Here is a 22,280-nt window from a genome sequence, read left to right on the forward strand (position 1 = left end):
TATTTTACTAGTTCAGTTGGCATTCGTGTGTTATAACTGATATGATCAATTATATATATTAGAAAAATATAGATCAATACATATCGATCGAAGACAAACGTATTAGAAAAATATAACTGATATTATCAAGAAAATAATAAATGTATATCTAACAAAAGTTATGATTATAAAAGTCTGATTAATAACTTATTACAACTGGCTAAAAGTAACAAAGTTATATATAAATTTGATGCTTACCTCCTATAAATATCCAATCCATCATCTGAATATTGCAATTTTTGGCTATTTGAACTTGAAAGAAGCAAAAGATAGAAAAAAAAACCCTAAACCCTAATTTGAATTTGTGCCACCCTCTTTCATCCTACCACCACCAGCTGTATATATAGCCAAAGATTGTAGTACACTGAGTAAAGCCTGCTGCCTTTTTGTTTTCTTTTACCCTTCAATCTATCCATCGACATTTCTGCCATTAATCTCTGTGTTTTGACGGGCTTCAAAAGACCCCATTTTAGTCTTTGCAACCAAACAACCGGAAAATAAAAAGCTGATTTGAAGTTTGTAAGCCACAAAAACTCGCATACACAAAGAAAGCAAAAGAGGGTCTCTTTGTGGAGCCCCATTTTCACATTTTCCTCTTCGCAATTTGCAGTGCTTGTAGTCGTCTATCCAGTCTAGAGAGAGAAAGACACCCACCCACATATTTTTATAGAGAGAGAGAGAAAGAGAGAGTGAGTGTGTGAAAGGGTGTGGGAGAAATATCAAATATCACATATATATAATGCAGCAGCACCTGATGCAGATGCAGCCCATGATGGCAGCCTATTACCCCTCCAACAACGTCACTACTGATCATATTCAACAGGTTTCCTTCCTCCCTGAGATATGTTTTCACCTTTAACTTTCTCTTTCACACACCAGAATCAAGTCCTCTGTGTGTGTCTTGTTGTTGGGTGGATTTGTTCAACTTTATTGATCTTTTTATGTTGCTTTTTTTTGGCTTTTGCCTGCCTTTTTCCTGCTTGTTTCTTCATCTGAAACAAGTTTCCCTGTATATATAGACCTTATTATCACATATATCTTTAATTTATTGCTCTACCACTTTTAGGTTGAATATCTTTTCACCATACTCAAGTTCTTTGCATGATCTGTTTGTTCAATACTCGTAACAATAACACATGCTTCTTCGTCCTTTTTCCGACTGTAAAAATGCAAACTTTCTGTTGAATATTTTATGGGTTGTTGTTTTCATTATCTTTTATTGGGTCTTCCATTGTTGCTTTTTTCTCTTGCTTACTGGGAAACTTAAACAAGAGAATAAAGTTTTGAGCTTTGTGTACCTTTGGGTTTTCTTTATAACCGGCACAGAAAACAAGAATTGAACCCCAACCCAAAGTTCATGTGACCTAGCTAGGGCCAAATACCATTATAACTAACCTAAATGGGTTTTTGAAAAATATTCACTTCACAAGTTCAAGAAAGTCGATATAGTTTTATTCATGGAAGTCTTTTTGTTTAGGGTTTGAGTGTGGTATAAAGAAGAGTTGTGAAAAGAGAGGCTAAGGTTTCATATTCACACAAAATAAAATAAAAAATATTGGACAAGGAGTCGTTTTTTAATGATTAAAACTGTCCGAAATTCCAAAAAAGGTGCATTTCAATTCCGTCAAGTGGACTTTTTTTGGAGATTGCATGAAACATATTCTCTTTCCGTTATAAAAAAAGCATAAAGTTTTTTAATTTATTTGCGAATATGATTCAAATGTGCAGTTTGAATTAAATATTAAATAAAATTAGCTCCCCCTTCTTGGTAATGGGTTAATAAAGATTCGTCATTAAACATTCTTTATTTGCATCAATCTTTGTGCTTTTGTATTTGATTTGCTATCTTGATTCACATGTTGTCTTTTGTGGTCTAGGCATCTTATTACCAGATTTCATTACGCAACAACAAGATTATTATATATATGTTGTATACAATAACCCACGTCCCTTCTTTTTGTGTGTACGTTCTCCATATAATCAAATATAATTTGAATAATGTGACTGATATGTAGTGGTACACATTTTTATATTAATTCTTTGTTCTTGGTTTCGTTTATATGCATTAGTTTTGTTTCATGTATATAATTACTCATGTGCAGTACCTTGATGAAAACAAGTCTCTGATCCTGAAGATTGTCGAGAGTCAAAACTCAGGGAAAATGGCCGAATGTGCAGAGTGAGTATTTCCATTTTGGATATGAATTTTTGCTGAAATTGACCAAGTGTATTCTGATATATCAATAAATGAAGTATAGTACATTTGTCTTTTGCTAATAAATTAATAATAATGAAATTAATATCACTTTTTGATTATTGCAGACATCAGGCCAAGCTTCAGAGAAACCTGATGTACCTTGCTGCCATTGCTGACTCTCAACCCCAGGCACCTGCTCTTCATTCTCAGGTAAAATATTTCACTATTCAGATCAAATTTCATACTTTCCGATGATCCCAATTACATATTTTTTCTTTTTCGATATTACGATTCAGTATCCTCAAGGGGGAATGATGCAGCAGCCGGGAAGTCACTACATGCAGCAACACCAACAAGCGCAACAGATGTCACCTCAAGCACTCATGGCTGCACGTTCTTCGATGCTCTACAGTCAACAGCAGTACTCGTCGCTACAGCAGCAGCAGGCGTTGCATAGCCAGCTTGGAATGAACTCCGGCGGTGGAAGTAGCGGACTTCACATGATACAGTCCGACAATAACAATGCTGCTGGCGGTGGGACTCATCTCGGAGGAGGAGGAGGGTTCCCGGACTTTTCTCGTAAGCAAGACATTGGGATTTCTGGGCCCACCAATGATGGTCGAGGTGGTGGCTCCGGTGGTGGGGATGGTGGTGAGACACTGTACCTGAAATCTCCCGACAAAGGTAACTGATCAATGATCATACACTTTGTGTTAGGCAAAACTGCTTTAGTTTCAATCTTTTATGAGTTTTTGTAGTAGCTTGTAGTCTTTTATGGAAGTACGTAGAATGTTCTATATATTTGAATTCTCGATGTTGGGTTGACTTTGAAACTGTAACTGTTGATCTTCGTGTTCTTTATGTTTTGGGACGATGGATCATATGATAGTCTATTTTGTAAATTTGTAGGTTGTCTTTCTCGTGGTTTCTTTGTTTTTATACAAATTGATATTATCAAATCGTTAGTCAACATGGACCAAATAGACCCTGTTAAATCACGGGTCGGGTCGAGTCAGATTGATCCCAAACCCATCGTAAAAGATGATAGATGGTTGAGTGGCCAAAATTTGAAGATAAACAAAAACTGAGTTTTTATACTAATTGTGGGTTTAGATACATGCTAAGGCCAAAATGATGATATAACTAGGACTCTTAAACAATATCTCCCACTGAGCAACTATCTGTATGAATTCCACTCTGCAATATCTTCCCATGAGAAACTATCGATCAAGGCTTGTGGCTTCTTGTTTGAAGGTTCATAAGAAAAGTGTGCACGAGTAGCTTCTCCGGTGGCGGTGGTGGTGGTGGTGGCGGCGGCTGTGGTAGGATTAGAATATACGCCAAAGCTGGTTTGGACGGGAGTTTGGCCGGTGAAATGTTGCACGATTTCTTTAAACTGAGAAGCATCTTTTGCTTCCACCATGACTGGGCTCGAAATGTACTTCACCTTTATGCTCTTCATATCAGTCTCTGGTGTTGTCGGGGTTTTGTCAGAAGCTCTGCCACTACTGTTTTTGTTCATTTTCTTGAATATGGCGGTGTCTACTGTTACTCTGGTGTGTGGTGGGTAATTAAAAGGCCTATGGATCCTTGGGCATTTAAATACTTGTGTTAGATGCGAAAATGTACAACTCTTATTGCACAAGGTATAAACTAACGTAGTCATATCGTTTTCAGTTGTAGGATTTTGAAAATCGTCGTGCTGTGTATTAACTATTAAGTTATCGTATTCTCGAGTTAAAAACGACAGATGAAGGGAGATTTTACAAGTCTTAATGCTCAAGATACAAGTGGTTATTTAGGAGCTAGCTTCGAAGAAGGATTCGTTAAAAAGACAAGATGAAATTTGGTTGATTGTTGACTCGACAGATGTAGCTTCGTGGATGCAACTAGATAATTGATGGTTTTAAAAGATACGTTGACATTTACGTTTATGTAGTTCAATAATCTCTATTTTCAATTAGACTAAAAGACCAAGAACTTTGGGGATTTTGCTTGGGCCAATCAAGAACAAAAAGTCTATGCAAGAAACCGAGAGGAAGGTGGCAAATCGGGTAAAGCTCATATTCGTTATAAATTTGGTGTATTTATTGTTTGTCTTATAGTTCATCTTTTAATTTAATCATATGATGTAGGATGTTTATATTGAATCAATCATACGTAACCATAATGGATTATTTCTCACATACTATACATAAGGTTGGTTGGGTTTAATGGAAAGAGATGTGATATTTTTATTTATGTGTTTGATTATCCATTTAAAAATTTTAAATGTCTTTTGACTTTTATATCCATTGATCATGATTTTCTATTCAGTTAAAATGATTTATTATTCAATTAAAATAAAAAATATAAATATAAAATTATTTAAATGGTTTTTTTATTCAAGTAAAAATAAAAGATAGAAAAATAAATCACTCAACCACACCGGATTCAAGCTTATACTACTAGAAGTCTAGAACTAGAACTACGAGTTTGTCCGAATCGATCTCAATGTATCCCTTTTTTTCTATAAATAGATAAATAAAAAAAATAAAAAACATAAATAAAAATATCAACAACGCCTAAATACTATGGTTGTCAAAATCGCGATCCTGATCGTAGGATCGTACGATCCTACGATCCTAGGTATGAAAAATAACTCAGATTGTAAACGGATCGTAATTGGGGTAGGATCGGGATCCGATCCGATCCTACCTTTGTTTGATTTGATTTATTTATTTATTTATTTATTTTTTTGCAAATGACTTTTTTTACCACTTAATGTATTTATCTTTACCAATTACCGTTTATCATTTTGTGTTGTGATTTATGACTAATATTTTGAAGTTTTTATAACTTTTAAACGAAAAAATGAAATTTTGAAATATTTTTTATATTTTAAAATTATAAATTAAAATTATGTTTTATTTTGTGAGATTTTAAGATCACGATCCCGACCTTGTAAACCCAAAAATGATCCTACGTAGAATTCCGATATTGACAACCTTGCTACTTAGAATTTGGTGTTTGAAAATGAACATTTCCGTTCCAAAATTTTCAAACCAGCTGCCCAAATATATATTTTCTAAATTATCGCAAATAGTTAACATATTTCTATTTCGACAGATTTGGTAACTAAAAATGTCCCATCTTAGGTTTTCAACTAACATACGTAACTATAATGAACATTATTTGTAGAAAACTATTATTTATTTTATGTTTTGTTAAATTCTAGAAAAAAATTAATATATTTTTATTTTTTATTTATCTTTTTATCCACGTAAAATACCGATAAACATATTAAAATATTGTTATTTTTATCATAATTGTCATTTTTAATGGGCTGCGTTTTAGATCCTACTTGTCAAAAATAATTGAGTTTATTTTAATTTATTATTTGTTAAATCCATAAATGTAACTTACTTTTGCTTATGAATTACCCTAGCGGCTAATTATTATATATATTATTATATATATATATATATATATATATATATATATATATATATATATATATTAAAGTTATGAAGGAAACGATCAGTAAAGTTACTAAGATGTTGGTTGCAATTTCGAGTTCCTGGGCATTTTATGGACTTATCAACATTCTCAGATGTTTCACCTTTTCTCCACCGCCTTATCTTCCTTCTCTAATAATATATATATATATATATATATATATATATTAAAGTTATGAAGGAAACGATCAGTAAAGTTACTAAGATGTTGGTTGCAATTTCGAGTTCCTGGGCATTTTATGGACTTATCAACATTCTCAGATGTTTCACCTTTTCTCCACCGCCTTATCTTCCTTCTCTAATAATATATATATATATATATATATATATATTAAAGTTATGAAGGAAACGATCAGTAAAGTTACTAAGATGTTGGTTGCAATTTCGAGTTCCTGGGCATTTTATGGACTTATCAACATTCTCAGATGTTTCACCTTTTCTCCACCGCCTTATCTTCCTTCTCTAATAATATCTTTCTTTCTCTTTCTCTTGCTTTCTGGATGGTTCCATCCACTACCCTAGACGGCGTCATACCGCCCACCACCTGTAATACCGAAGTTTCCTTTTCCTTTCCACCTCCTTCTGTATTTCGATTACGGCTCCACTCGATCTGCTCGACCTCCGGCATCAGCATGCAACTTTGTCGTCTCCGACTTCATCGATCTGCTGAAAAAATTAATCAATGACGAGATGAAAGATCTAGATAAAGATGATAGAGAAGAAACACGAAGGAAATTGGTGGCGATGGCGTTTGTCATAGTCAGAGAAAAACGATGTTGGAGGGGAGCTGGTGACGCTGGCGCCAAAGTACCCCTATTATTCCGTCGGCTTCACCTCTGTTACCCTTATTCCTCCATTGATTTCGCTTCCGTGTTTCCTCCCAGTAAAACCCCTAAGTTCGACCAACCATCGCCGCGTCGGAGTCAGCTTCAGAGACCCGGTCAGATATTGTATATCTCCGGGGAGCTTCACTAAAGAAAACGCGAGGAAGCTCTGGCTGTACACAATGGAACGGAGTCGTTTGACGATGTGAATGGAAACGGAGTCGTTTCACGATGTGATGTATGGGTTCATCTGACTACAGAGGGCATTCTTCTTCTGTAACGCCTTCCTATACTTCTTCAACACCTAATGCATCCCTAAAGTTTAGGAACCAAATGATTCGACTCAGCCATTGATGCGACTTCAAGCCAAAGATGAAACATCGACAAAATTGGTAAGACCAATCAAAACAATAGCCCCGATCATCTATTTTCTGCCACCACGAAACACGACTGAGTCGATTTTCTCTTTTGTGGTCGCCTTTTACATCTCCAGACGAATAAGATGCCACATAAGGCTTTTTTCTCTATGAGGTGCAACATTCAACTTCACCCTCTATTGATTTTTTTTTCGGTAACAACTAATTGATTTGAGGTTAGATAGGGTTTTTTTGTAACAATGAATTATGGAGTAGAGAATGGTTAAATTGAACACTGAAACCAAAAATATTACAGGTCAGGTGAAAGAAAGTATGTTGATGTCCGCTGGATTGAGCCTTTTCAACATTGTATTTATTGACAAAGGTACGTAATGCTATTTCAATGTTTTAATAGAATTTCTCATGTTTGAAAGAATATATGTCTATGTAACTGGATTCTAAATGTTGAATCCGACAACTGATTTCTTTTGATTTATAAAATTATTGCTTTTACAGATTTAGTAAAATCTTTGTTTTTTATTTTTTTTTATTTTTTTTTTATTTTTCATCTCAGCTTCAATTTCTAAATCATGAATCGGAAGTACAGATTTAGTAAAATCTTTGTCTTTTTTTTTTTCTGTTTCATCTCAGCTTCAATTTCTGAATCATGAATCGGAAGTACAGATTTAGTAAAATCTTTGTCTTTTTTTTTTCTGTTTCATCTCATCTTCAATTTCTGAATCATGAATCGGAAGTGGCAGAAAGTGATTAATTTACCGATACTGCGTTTCACTGTTCACCGATTGGAGTAGACGTAACTCAAGCCTCAAGCCCAGATGGTAAATCGAAGTCTTCAATAAATTAGGGTTTGATTTCGTGGGTATGTTTTATATTTTGAAGGCTTATTTGTACATTTTACTTTCTTTTTACAAAATTCTATTGGAGTCTGAACATTATAGCTTAACTATCTTCTCACCATTGATTTTACAGCAGTAATAAGAGTTTTTTGGCCTGTTAAGCCTTTCCTTGATGACCACTGTGATGAAACGGTGACATATCAATGCTTAATTCATTACATGTAAAGCTCAACACATTTTTGTTCGTTCACTGATCATTTTGACAGAAACGATACATAGCTTGGACTTAAAAAATTGGCACAGGTATCTTTCAAAATGGTTGGGACATCTTTATAAGGAATGACAATAGATCCTAAATCCATGAGTTACTACTTTCGTAGAAAAGTTCATTGATGTTTCTGATTGCAGGTTTAAGGAGAGTCGGTTATGGTTTTTTGGAAGATTAAACGGAGGTTTGGGAAGCTGCTGCTAGAGAGCATGTCTTTGGGGAAGCAGACGGTTAAACATGCCCAAATTGCCCTTCACTTTATAGTGAAAGTGAAGCACAGATTAATACGTATAATCCTCTTTCTATCTAATTTTTTATTTCTCCAAATTATTTACTTCACAGATTTCACTTACAAGTTGCAACCAATCAAATTTTGATTATAATAAGAGCAAATTACAAATTTGGTCTCTGTGTTTTTCTTAAAATTACAAACTTTGGATTTTTTTTTTAAGTTTACTTTTTACAGTGGATATAGTCCCTGTCATTTAGTCAAAGTTAGAAGTTAAGTCCAAAATTTGAAGTCATTTTATATTTTCCAACTTTTTTATTAATTTTTTAAAAATTTTTTTTGTTAATGTGAGATCAAAAATTTACTAATTTTTCCACAGGGAAGAAATCAGATTTATGGTTGAAAGCGATGGTCCTGCTAAAGGAATTGTATTCAGCCAGATTGAAAAAGATCCGGTAAAGTAATACAAATCCATCATCTATTTTTTGCTGCTACTTTGCTTTTTTGCTGATTTTACTGATATATTGAACACAATAACTTGCAATTTTGGTGAATTAGCTTCACAAGATCTGGCCTCGGTCTCCATCAGTTACTAATCACTCGCATCTCACAATGGCCATTCATTGAGAATCCATCAACCAAGTAGACAATCCCCAAGAACAACAACAACCCACGGTAATTTCTTCACTCCTATGCAATCCAATATCAATTTCTCAGAATTCCTTTACCTGGAAAACCCAATGAATTCGGCAGATTTTCAGTTTCGGTGACACCACGGCTGGCAAATTCTGAAAAATCGGCGAATTTGCGGATTTTGATGATATCCATCGGGTTTGCTTCTATATATCTTATTTCCTCTACATTTCTTATTCTTTATCCTCATTCCAAAAAACTCCCCTTATCTCTTTTATTATTACAGTGGTGAATAACAATCTATAGAGGATGGAAGGGTTGCTACAACTTTCCCCCATATGGTTTTGCCATCATTTCTTCACCTGTATTTTCTACGCTTCATATATCCATACAGGTAATCCTAATCCTCCAATTTTTTCCTTGAGAAGTTACATATGCAACCGATAGAATACAAAAAAATGTATTCATTAGAGGCGTGATAGACTTTTAAATGGTCCGAGATTAACTTTTTTTTTTCTTCTGAACAGAAAATGGGTGGAAGCTCTACTTGGTTTATTGGTTGAAGCTTTTTGACATGATTACGCTGCTAATAAGGTTAGATTATGCAAAGAAAACAACTGAGGTTTTGTCTTTTTTAATTAAAAATTGAGTCATATTATTGATAGTGACAATGTGCAGGTGTGCCACTTGAAAAAATGTGGTAATGTTTTTCCCTGGTTAGTAGCCTTTTTTGGCAGTTTTTCACTTACAGTATTATTTACATTTTTCTATTTTTTTTTTGGCATCTTAATGTCTTAATGGGTACACTTGGAAATGTTAGATTAGGGAATGTCTATTCCCACTTGGAGTTTGGGAATTGTCAACCACATCCATGAAGCTGGGACAATTTTGTTTTCTGTAATAGCAACAAATATGATGAATAATATTGGATTTTAAATTGTAGAAAATAGCAACTGAAATCACAATCTTACATATAACTAGGTCAAAGAAGGAGGATCATCTGGCAAGATTGCTGAGGTGGAATCCGGTGAATGAAATGTTTCCTAATACTTTCTTATGGTTCAGGTTGTATATAGTTTGCTTATTTACAAACCTAATTTTTTTTTCTTATTTCCGTTATTGACCTTGTATATTTTTTTTATTTATTTACATAGATTTGGTCAAAGTGTGTTGATGATGAAGCTGTAAACATTGAAGTTGAGAACATGGCTGAAGCTTTAGTAATAGGAGGTTCTGCCATCATGAGAAAAATGGAGACTGGTTTCTATTACTCGCATGTTATACTCTACTCTGGTGAGCATATTGTCATGAAACGGCCCCATTTTTGCTGGTATTAGTTCTTTTCACCATTTCTTCATCTTTGATACTTCTGTATAGTTTTGTGGTCACTCCAATTTAACTTGATTTGTCAAACAAAGTTGCAATTTAATGTATGGTATTTGTATTTCATTATATTTCAGTTATTTCAATTCAGTGTTCATCGACTGATTTTTATTTCTTTCTTCAAATGTTTAATTTTATTATTTTATATCACAATTGTTATTCCAAATCAGTGATTAATAAGAGGCAATGAGCTAGGGCAAGTCGATTGACGAGAATAAGTTATCCCTAAACTTCATAATTATAGTTGTTTGTTTATATGTCTGTGGTTGTGTATGGCTTTCTGACTTATTGGATTTCTGTTGGTGTATGAAGTCCTTATAAGAAAACTTGGAAAATGTTATGTACCTACCTAATGAAGGTAGGTCATATTGTGTCACATTATGCTTTTTAAGTTTGTTTTTGTCTATATTTTTTCATTCATAAAATTTCTCTATTACGTTTATCGTATCTACAAAAGGTATAGTGAAAATTAAATAAACCATTAGTTTATACAATATAAATTTTATTTTTATGATCTTACCTGTTATCCGAATATACATGAATTATTGGTTTGGCACAATCTTATAGTTTTTTGGTTTGCAACTCTTTTAGGGGGCTGAAATTCAAATGAATACATCTGCATTCTGCAGTAGCTGATGAAAGTCGGAATGCTGAGGTAAATGGAATCAAGAACTGAGATTTTGGAAAAAATTGGAAGTGTATTGCTTTTTCTTGCATTTAACCCACATTGTTTATTTGTAATTTTTTGAATGTATTTTTCTTTCTTTTGCTTCTAATTATTCACTTTTAATGTAATGAAGGTGAGATTTTAGCACTTGATATCACTAGAATTGGAGGGATAATCACCATGCACCAAATCTGTAGGTTACTCTATTATCATTTTATGCATCAAAAAGTAAATATTTGTTTATTGAGTACTTGGATTTGGAGTGTAACAGATGCACAGAAAAAAATGACAAACATGATCCGTTTTACAATCAACCGATGGTTTCCAAACCCCGCAACACGTTCACTCCAAACCGTATGTGATATGTTGCTGCTGCTATTTCTGTATGCAGGTGTTTGTTATTGTTATTTCTTTTATGATTTCCTACAACTTCTACCCTTTGTGTCATATAAACCGTATGTGATACCTTTTATACCCTTATTTCCACCTGTCTTATGACTCATGGTTGATAATCCCAATTTTAAAAAAATAAATTTAATTAAGCTTTTATATGATGTGCAGCTTTCTATGGTGTAGGTCGCTTTTTATAGATTATCTTCATTTTGTATTGATCATTTCCAAATTACAGCTGCTTAGATATGTTGCTGCTTCTGCTACTGTATACACATGTTTATTCGATTAATAGATTCTTCTGTTTCCAGGGGCCTTATCATTTATGTATCAAAATTAATTTTCATAATACAAAATGTAATTGAATTTTGATTTTTTGTTAGTATATTAACAGGTTTTATATGACATGCACCTGCGTATAGAAGTGTACTTTCATTTTGTATACATGTGATTCTGTGTCTGTTGTTCCAAAATTACCCCCGCATTGATAACTTCCCGCTGCTGCCACTGCAGCCATGTGTTTCCCACGGTTCCAGGTGGCTGCTGAGTCATGTATCATAATTCGGTTTTTTTAAAAAAAAATATTAATTACCCCTGCACCCATTATACCCTCCTGTTACCACCCCACATATTTGATCCCATCGTCTTCTTCTTTATCTAGAAACTCAAAACACACAGACACACATACACACTGCAGGGGTAATTTTGGAACAACAGCCTTGTATGGTTTTTTCATAAAACAAAATTTAATTGAATTTTGATTTTTTTTATATGATATGCACCTTCCTATAGAGGAGATTGTATTTTCTTCGTTATTTTGGTTTTGTATTCCGTTGTTCCAACATTACCCCTGCATTCATAACTTCGTGATGCTTGGTTGTGAGAATGTGAAAGGGATTGTATTTGTAAATAGTAATATCATTGTTATCATCTTACTAGTAGATCGGATCTGTTTTTCAGTTTCATGTCGTATAAGGTTGAGGGAGTTCCTGATAATGCTGGTATTGGCCTTGAGGGTCCTGTGAATCTGAAACCACGTTGTTGTTGGTATACATTTTCAATGATATGGATTGTAGGATATTTCTGTAATTTATGTCACTTACAAATTTATGAGTGATGTTGTCTCCGGTATATCTGGATTGACATAGATATGTGTAGCATGTGATGACCCGTGTCGTAATGCTCCTACATGGAAGGTATTTGGTGATTAAAGGCATTAGAAGATATGATGTGACAGTGATAATATATATATATATATATATATATATATATATATATATATATATATATATATATATATATATATATGGAGGTTTGTAGAAGAGGGTACCATTGGATTTTGATGGTTTTAGGTTCGTTACTGCAACAACTGTTGTCGTACATGGGTGATCTAGGGAGGCACGGTTGAATTTCTGTGTATTTGTTATACATTCTTTCCATAGATTTATTGCAAGTTCACTGCCACTAATGGAATTTGGGTTGTTTTTGATGTTAGATGGTGATGATGGAATTTATGTCTGTGCTTTGGTAGTTATTTGGTAGTTAGTATATATACCTTTCGTCAGTTAGTATAAGTAAGACAAACGGTTCTCGATTTGCTTTTGTGCAATCTCTTACCTTCGACAGAACGCCAACGAAGTCTGTTTGGAAGTAAATGAAACAAATGCTGACACGGTTAACAACTACCAGAGGCTAACAAATCAGAAGAAGAAAGGCTACTAAGTATTTTTTTTAAATCTGCAAATATTACGTTATGGGTTCAGTTTTTTCGGTTTTCCTTTTTTTTTATTTTGGAATTTGACTAATATACCCCTGCTGATGTTTTGGGCCAAACAACAACAAAAAAAAAAAAAAAACATGACCTGGGAATGACGAATACGAACTATTTGGAAGTAAATTTTTTATATCTTTAAAACCGATTGTTCACAGTTGTTTTTTTTTATTGAATTCGGAAGTTGACGAATACCAAGCCCCATGACGAAGCATACCACACCAACTCTTTATCTATAGGATCCTTTAATCACCAAATACCTTATACGACATGAAACTGAAAAACAGATCGTCATTCCCAAAGGAAGCATACCATCGAATAAGGAAGCATAAGGTTAAGGCATTCCCAAAGGATCCTTATACGACATGAAACTGACGAATACCAAGCCCCATGACGAAGCATACCACACCAACTCTTTTGTAATCAAATGTCCAGTAGTCATCCTTTAATGAATGGACACTTTTGTAATCGAATATCAACTAATGAATGATATCTTTTGATCCTTATCGCCTAATATATTTACCTGTTACCACTAATTCTAATGAATGATATCTTTTGATCCTTATTCCCTAATATAATTATCTGCTCTATTAACAGATTATTAAATAGATACGTAATATCTTGAACAAAGGTTACAACCGATATCATAGGAACACATCTGCTCCCTCTGCCCCCCGCGAAGCGGGGGTTACCAATCTAGTTTTATATAAACTATGTTAAAATGGCTTTTGATTTCAAATTGGGTCCTCCTATATATATATATATATATATATATATATATATATATATATATATATATATATATATATATATATATATATATATATATATATATATATATATATATACTAGTGGGGTACCCGCGCGATGCAGCAGCGGCAATTAGTTTTATTTCGGTGAATAATTTCCTGGCGGCAATTAATTAAATTTGGTGAACATGTCAACCGCCGCAGGATGAAGATGCAGTGGAAGAAGAATAATCGAGATTGTTCTTTTTCAAACATGGCTATTATCGAAATTTTTCGGGACTCTCAACCACAAAACGAAACAAAAAAAATGTTTTTCGACTTGACAAAGTAATCATTTTCGGCTTTTTTAGGTTTTTTTATTTTATTTTATCATTGTATTTCATTTTGTTTGCAATTTTATATCTATTTTTTATTGATCATTTTGATAAAATTAAAAATTATACATATTTGGAAATGAAATTAATGAATTAAAGACACCAAACAATCTAAGTATTGACATTAAATTAATTTCATATTTTTCAAATTAAATGGTTAACCAGAACGAATTGGGTACGATCCTTGTTTATGTTGTTTAGGCAGAAACGTATTAAATGTTCGCAACGTGCTACCTAGTTTTTCGAAATTGCGCGATGCAGCGGGCGGAGAATAGTTTCATTCTGAAGATTAGTTAATTTTAACCGGGTGATAAATAGTTTGCTTTCGACCGCTCGTTTTTTGTACCAATCTTTTTTGATCTGATCTTTTTCTTACTCATCTTTTTTTTTCTCGATTGTAGTTTCCTTCTAGACCAGGTTGGTCTGGCGGTCTCTTTCGTTCACTTTTTTTTGTTTGAATTCAAGTTTTCCGACTCACTTTTAGTTTTTCGTTTCAATTCTATTTTTATGGATTTTGATGTTCGTGTTTTCATGTGAGTTGAACCTGCTCAATTATATTAGTCGGTTTTCGTTAAATTTGACTAAAATTTTATCAACCAAAACATTGAGTTTTATGTAACATTATATATACGGTTTAAAACGTAATAAAAAATATATATTTATATGTTTTCAAAATGGAAAATGGTCAACACTGAACAAAATTGAAAAATAATTTTCAATCTTGAACAAAAAAATTGAGTCTCAAAATTGAAAGAAAAAAATTAAACTTAATGTCAAAATCGAAAAAAAAAAAAACTTAGTGTCTTTTAGAAAAAAAAATCAATTTTGACACATCAACATGTAATGACAGCATTCTACGTAATCAAAAATTGACACGTCATCATGCCATGTCAGCATGTAACCGAGTTGATCGATCAAATAGTCAGAATTGGAAAAATTTGAAAAACACAGTGTTAAATTTGAAATAAAAAAACAAAGTGTCAAATTAAAATTTTAGTATAACTTAGTGTTTTTTGTGTTATTTTTACAGTTATTAATATGATTTGTATGGAATGTGATTTATTTGTGATTTTAGTTGTTATGTTGTTATGTTTTTATATTAATGAAAATAACTTTTTGATGACATTTTATTGGATTCATTTTGAACTCGTTTGCTAGTTTTAAAAAAAAAAACAGTTTCTTTTATTTTATATATTAAAACAATTTTAATATAATATTGTGCATTTATAACATATAATTTTCAAAATAAATCTTTTATTTTTAATAAATGACGTTAGACAATATTAAATTTTACCTTTACATGTTATACGTATATACATACATATATTTTTTTTGTTAATACATATTGTAATAGAGTCTAGTATATGTAACAATAATATAAAGAGTTAGAATACTAATCGTTGTTTAATATTTTTAACTTCTATTAATAAAATAGTAGAAAATTTATTTTGATGATAAAACATATAAGTAAAACTAATATAAAAAAGTAATTTGATGATAAAGAGATAATAAGAATACAAAAAATAATCATACCGATTAAATAAAATATTATTGGAAGTTTAGTTGTTTAACAACCTCTTTATATATACGAAATAACATTATAACAATTCTTTGTATTTACAAATTATTTAACTTGTCTATCAAATAGAAATTAAAAAACAGTAACCGATGAAAATAATGACATGTTAAAAAATAGAGGACATTTACAGAAAAAATGTAGGGGAAATATAAATTGTCTCGATATTGAAAAAATCTGATATTTATTTTTTTATCTACCCTATGTGAATGTCTTTTCATATCTTCGGGATGATCTCCATCTAATCATCCTTTTTTATATATTTTTATTATCTTATTTAAATTCAAATTATTTTTGTTTGTATTTATCTCACTTTGTGAACTTTTATTTTTCTAAAACAAATATTTTCTAATATAAATTTAATTGATATTATTCATCTATCTCTAGTCATTTAACATATTACATATATAGTAAGTAAAAATATAATTTTTTTTTATCAAAACGAACACCCAATTTAATGATATGGTAAATAAAAATCAAAAATCACTTGTTTTTTTCTTTTATCTAAAAGAGCAACTGATTTAAGTATTAAAACTCCCCTTCATATCCATAATATAAGTCAATAATTTAGATATATACTTAAAATCCAAGAGAAAAATTAAATTAGATTTTGGTTCCTCAATATGAATATCCATATAAAATGATTAAGAGTTCCTCCTCTTGACCACTTTAGATTTGCAATTAATTTATTAAAAATGGTGACTAATAAAAAATTAAATGCTATGTTTGTTAAATATTATGAACTTTTTCGATTAACTCGTCAACAATATTAGGTATTAAATAAACAATACTCATTAAATCTATTTTAGATAACATGGATATATAAATTTATAAAACTTTATTTGTATCTTACCAAAATTCATCAAACTATATAAATCATAAAATATTTATTTCACTTCCAACATATAAAAGATAAATTAACCAACAAACAACTTTAACATTAAATAATAAATTATAACTCAACAAACAAAAGTAAATAAAAAAAACAAATATTTTAAACTTAGTAACGAAAGACGTTTGAATCCTTTCTGCAATGAATCTATTTGATCTGGAACATATATCCTCAAACATATATACTCAAACAAAGAAACAATTAGATTATACGGCCAAGAAAAAAAAATTAGATGCAAATAACCCTTTCCCAAACCTTTCTTTATCTTGATTTGGGAACCAGTTTCATCTGGATCCAGCAACCCTTTCGATCAAAATCGATAATTTTAGGTTCAAATGTTGAATCTTACTGTCGGAGCTTCATGAAACAACCATTACTCACTCAACTGAGCATCTAATCTTTTCTCATGTAAACCTTTACATAGACACAACTACAAACCATCAGCAATTAAGATCAAAGCAAATCTAAATACGAAAAAAATCTTCTTACTATATTAATAATGATTTGAATAGATGAAGTAACATATAACGAAAAAACGCTTCTCAAGAACAAAGCATTAATCGAAAACACACAAACCCAGATCTACGGTTTGTAGATAAACCGGATGTGCAACAAATTAGATAATAAAAAAACTTACAAACATAAATCGAAATCAAACACAAATCTAAAACATATTACAACACACAATCATATCTGCTGCATATTATACCAAAAAGACAAAAGAACCCAAAATACGTTCTCTAAATTGCTTTTGTACAGATCGAAAGCGAAAAATAAAAAATGTTGATGAGTTCTATATGCGTGCATGTGATGTCGACAGGGTTGCTCCGGAAAAGAGAGAGAGAGAGAGAGAGAGAGAGAGAGAGAGAGAGAGAGTGGTGGTGCATGTATTTGTGTTCGCAGATCCGGTGAAGGTGGTGGATGATGGAGAAGATTGTAAGGTTGGTGGTGGAAGGGTTAACGTTGGATGGTAGTTTACGTGATTGTTTTGTGGGTTCATCTGGGAATATGGATAATGATGTGTGAACTGGGAAGAGATATAGAGAAGGGGTAGAGCAATGACAGATTTGAGCTTTAGTTCCTTTAGAAGCATTAGTTCCTTTAAGGGGGGCGCTGGAGATGTGGTATGACGAAGAAGTAGAAGAAATAGAGGGAGGCTGAGGTGTTGGCTGAATGGTCCTCACCAGTGGCGAGATTTCGGGTGAGATACAGAAGGTGATCAACATACTATCTCCTGAAAGGAGATTCTAGACAGATTAAACATAAGAAAAATTATAGCTGCAAAGAGCCGATTGGAGTATTTACGTTTCAAATCAAGGGAGTATAAAATGGTTTCTAGAGATTAAATGTAACAATAACCGGTAGTAATATTAGGTTATATAATGAAATAGTATGCTTGTTTGTTTAAACCTTACATTTTGATTGGCTGATTTTCTTTCACATGGATCACCATCTTAACCATTCAAGTTACATCTAAAGGCCAAAATTCAATCTCCTTGTTTTTAAGACTTGATCTTAAAACTTTTCATATTCTTATTATGTATGTATTATAAAGTAGTATATATATATATATATATATATATATATATATATATATATAGGCCTAGGTTATTCTATTAAAACTAATTATTGTGTTATTGTATGCATAAATATGGGCCAATCATTTTACTTATTTTAAGAAAGTGATTAATACATATTATTGAATTAAAAATAATCGAAAAATACCATCTAATTTAACTAGAAGGGTATTTTAGTCAATTAACATAGATTTAATAAAGGAAGTTTGCATATTTTAAGGGATCATAAATTCTATTAATTTTAAAAATCTGTTTTTACGAATTATTAGGTTTTTAATTCGGACATTCTGACAGAATATGTTTGAATATATTCAAAAATAAAAAAATTCTTGAACCATAAAATAATAAAAATATTTTTGAACATATTTTTCTTGTAGAATAACAAATTCTCAACCAGCAACTGAAGAATTAAAACAAAAATTATATTAATTCTTATAGAATACATGTAACAATTGCTAAGAATTACATTTATTGTTAAAGAATAAAACTAAAAAACTTTCAAATCGGAAAAAAAAAACATCAAAATCTAACAAATACACTAATTTATTCTAAAAGAATAATGTTGCTAAGAGGCGTCGTTCAAATTTCGTGGTCTGTTCTTCAAGCATGAACTTCTGTCAAAACAAAACCAAATTGTAGTTTAGATTCCAACAGAATTGGAATTCATGATTCCATTCCAACAGAATTGGAATTCATGATTCTTTTTATCTTGTTCATGTCAATCTCAAGAATTGTACCACACGTTTATGTTTTCTTTCCCTTAGATCACAATGTACTCCATATCTATCAAAATTCACAACTATACAATAAGATCATCAAGATAATTGATTTTTTTATCTATTTAACTAGTAAAACCCAATCAAAAGAAACATACCCAATCAAAGAAGAGATTATCACCATTGTTCCTCCTTCTCTTTTCTGCCAAATGAAGCAACCAAAGCCTTCCATGTTCTTCCTTCTCTTTTCTGGAGAAGGAAACTCTCTCTCACTTTATTCCTCTGTCCTTCCATGCACTTTATTCCATTCAAAAGCAACAAGGTTTTAATTTTACTTGATTGTTTGTTCTAATTCATTCATAAGATGTACTTGTTCGAGGTACGTATCTAATAGCATACCTGAGATAGATCTATACATAATTTTAATCTAACTATAGTCCTCATATCTAATCCTCAATAACGATTGCAGAAGGACTAAATGAAAGACAGTATGTACTTATCTAATTGCTTTAACAAATCCACATTATCTAATTCCAGAAGAAATTCTGTCAATCCAAATTTTCTGAAAACCCTAATTCCCAAAATTCAATGGAATCCCCAACGAAAAGCAGTGCATTAGACATAAATGTAATACAGACAAACAGGAACGACATCTCGAAACACAAACATCATATAATTACGACTGAACTAACTTGAATCAACAAAATCAAATAGGAAAAAAAAGGTACTTATAAACAAAGGGTGACAAACCATGTCTGAAGAAGTAGAAGAATATAAAGAAACCTGAACCTTCAGGCGGAATAGACAAAGCCGTTGGTCGAGAGCTTCAACGGCGAATTCTTCCGTTGACCTAATGCCACCGAAGCCCCACCTGTCGTCGGACCCTCTTCTGGTCTCACCCCTCGCTGTTAGAATCAGAAGAGAGTAAGTCGAGAGTTGCTAATCAACCCTTGCTGCCCTCGCTTCACCCTCCTCTCCATCCGATTCAGTCGATTAAACCACCTAAAACACCCCCTTGGAGATCAGTGATCTTCTTTGCCTTCCCCATTCGTGTGGCTGCTGATCGGGCCAGAAAGAAGAGAAAGAAAACGCCGGTGATAGTCGGTCGACGTGCTGGAGTTGGAGATGGCGATGGCAATCGATTTTTGTAGGACTCAAGATCGATTTTGTAGTCCATTCTAATTTTGCAGATCGGGAACGAGATTTAAATTAGAGAGATTAGGTCAATACCATGATTATAGGGATTAATTTTGGAAGTTACTAAACAAATTACTAAATTACCCTTATTTATTTATTTAATTATTTAATTTTTTGTTTAATTTTGATTGGCCCACATTTATGCATATAATAACACAATACTTACTTTAAACAAATGAACCTAGCTCTCTCTCTCTCTGTCTATATATATATATATATATATATATATATATATATATATATATATATATATATATATATATAGAGAGAGAGAGAGAGAGAGAGAGCTAGGCAAGTATTGTGTGCCTAAATGCACCAATGAGAATTCAAGAAATAATAAACAATTAAATAAATCATTTAAGGGTATTTTGGACCTTTTATACTTTTAATTAAGGAAATCATTTAATTGAATCTTGCAATTAAGGAAATAAAATAAGTATATTTGACCTAGTCTCTCTCTTAAATCTTGTCTAATAAAACCTCCAAAATCCTCAAACCCTTTTCACTCCAAGTTCACCAACCGGACCACCAGGTTCAATCCCCTGCCCACTCTGCCGCCATGGAAACGTCTCCTACAAGAAGCTCACAACCACAAAACCGCTTCCCCAAACGTTGAAATCCACCTCATCACTCTTATGCTGCTCGTATTCTTCAATGGCGGAGACCGATGATAGAATTGCAATTGAAAAATTCTTCAATGGCGGAAGATGCGAAGGAAGGCAGTCAACGGTTCTTCGTTCCTCTCCCGTCGTCGGCAGCAAAGAAGATCAAGGGGAAGATCCCCCGGTGCTCATCTTCGTCGGATTAAGGAGGAGAAGCACGATTGGAATCAGAAATCGGGAAGCACCTCCAGTGCTTCACCGATTCGAAGGAGGAGGGGGAAATTATCTATTCCCGGTGAGCCTTCCTTGACCGTCATCGAAACACGAGTGTGAAGGGGGTGGTGGTTCACGTCTTCAACAGTAGCTTCGGAACACCGGTGGTGGAGGCAAAAGGCTGGCAACGGCGGAGGAAGTAAGAGGGGTGAAGATGGCTGCTGGGTAAACTCCGAATGGATGGTGGCGGCTAGAGAGAAGACGAGTTAGGGTTAGGGTATGGGAGTTGTTACCTTAAAACGGGAGGGAAGATCATTGGGTTCAAGTCCCGTGCTCCATATCAAACTTTCATCCTTTTTAACAAGTTTAGTCCCTCCCCCACCAAGCCTTTCCAACTTGAATCCAATATTTACCCTCTCTACCCTGGCTTTGGAATTCTTCTTCAAATTAAATCCGGTAATTACCATTCTCTATTATATCGTTTCCGATAGAATATGTTACAAATTCTTTAAGAATATTCAAAACCATTCTGCAAGAATAGTTTATTATGTAAGAATATTTATTGCTGTATTCTATTATAATGCATTGAATTGTTTAATTTTTGAAAATTGATTATCTTTTCTTTGTGGATTTAGGTTTTGAAGAGGCTAACATTGATGTGGAGAAGGAAGAAAACATATAGAACGAGAGTGTATTATACCAGAATGTGTTATGCTACAATGTATAAAGTGTTGCTTAAAAATAATATTCTTTTAGAATAGATTAGTGTTTTTGTTAGATTTTGATGTTTTTTTTTTGTTTTTTCTTTCAGAATGTTGTTATTATTCAATGAATCACAATCATACAATGTAATTATTGTTATATTATTAGTTCAAGAATTGATTTGTGTATTCTTTCAGAATGTATTTACTAGTTTATGGTTGGCATTCTGCCATTCTGACAGAATAAATCGAAAAATATATTTACTAGTTTATGGTTGGCATTCTATCATTCTTTGAATTAATTTAAAATATTCTGATTTTTAAAAAATAAAGGAATTAATCATCCCTAAAAATCCGAAAATTTCCTTTTTTAATATAGGTTAATTGACTAAAATGCCCTTATGTTGAAATTTGTGTGATTATATGGTACATGTTATCATATTCTACTATCATGGACCCTCAGATCATGACCTTTGATTATATTTCATCCGATGGTCCAGATCTGTGCTTTCTGGCACACAATAGGTAGTAAAAACAAAATAACCTAACCATATATATATATATATATATAT

The 22,280-nt window shown here is 32.5% G+C and overlaps 1 protein-coding gene and 1 long non-coding RNA gene across 32 annotated transcripts; both read left to right on the forward strand.

The window, feature by feature from the left end:
• Positions 1-274: 274 nt before the first annotated feature.
• On the forward strand, positions 275-3,138 carry LOC145160965 (uncharacterized). The gene is made up of 4 exons (XM_079080356.1): positions 275-862; positions 2,142-2,218; positions 2,362-2,446; positions 2,533-3,138. The coding sequence occupies exons 1-4, from the start codon at positions 779-781 to the stop codon at positions 2,926-2,928; spliced, it is 642 nt and encodes a 213-aa protein (XP_078936482.1). The 5' UTR covers positions 275-778; the 3' UTR covers positions 2,929-3,138.
• A 2,990-nt stretch (positions 3,139-6,128) lies between these two features.
• On the forward strand, positions 6,129-11,747 carry LOC145160966 (uncharacterized). 31 transcript variants are annotated; one of them, XR_013738305.1, is made up of 18 exons: positions 6,131-6,949; positions 7,051-7,088; positions 7,230-7,298; positions 7,669-7,793; positions 7,904-8,073; positions 8,179-8,326; positions 8,647-8,722; positions 8,826-8,942; positions 9,021-9,098; positions 9,187-9,294; positions 9,428-9,494; positions 9,579-9,616; positions 9,721-9,797; positions 9,882-9,965; positions 10,055-10,230; positions 10,875-10,938; positions 11,084-11,143; positions 11,222-11,504. It is a non-coding gene; the product is annotated as an uncharacterized LOC145160966 (long non-coding RNA). The 31 variants fall into 31 exon arrangements; XR_013738307.1 differs by having other exon boundaries at positions 9,579-9,600; XR_013738304.1 differs by having other exon boundaries at positions 9,579-9,797.
• Positions 11,748-22,280: the final 10,533 nt, after the last annotated feature.

This window comes from Lactuca virosa, chromosome 2 (assembly GCF_052849685.1).
Source record: "Lactuca virosa cultivar CGN04683 chromosome 2, Lactuca_virosa_CGN04683_v6, whole genome shotgun sequence".
In the NCBI taxonomy this organism is placed as follows: Eukaryota; Viridiplantae; Streptophyta; class Magnoliopsida; order Asterales; family Asteraceae; genus Lactuca; species Lactuca virosa.

What these genes read in the sequence shown, in the direction of transcription:
- LOC145160965 (XM_079080356.1), top strand. Translation starts at nt 779, where the DNA reads ATGCAGCAGCACCTGATGCAGATGCAGCCCATGATGGCAGCCTATTAC. An exon ending in CTACTGATCATATTCAACAG is followed by an intron (nt 863 to 2,141) that starts GTTTCCTTCCTC and finishes ACTCATGTGCAG; the next exon opens with TACCTTGATGAAAACAAGTC. An exon ending in CACCTGCTCTTCATTCTCAG is followed by an intron (nt 2,447 to 2,532) that starts GTAAAATATTTC and finishes ATTACGATTCAG; the next exon opens with TATCCTCAAGGGGGAATGAT.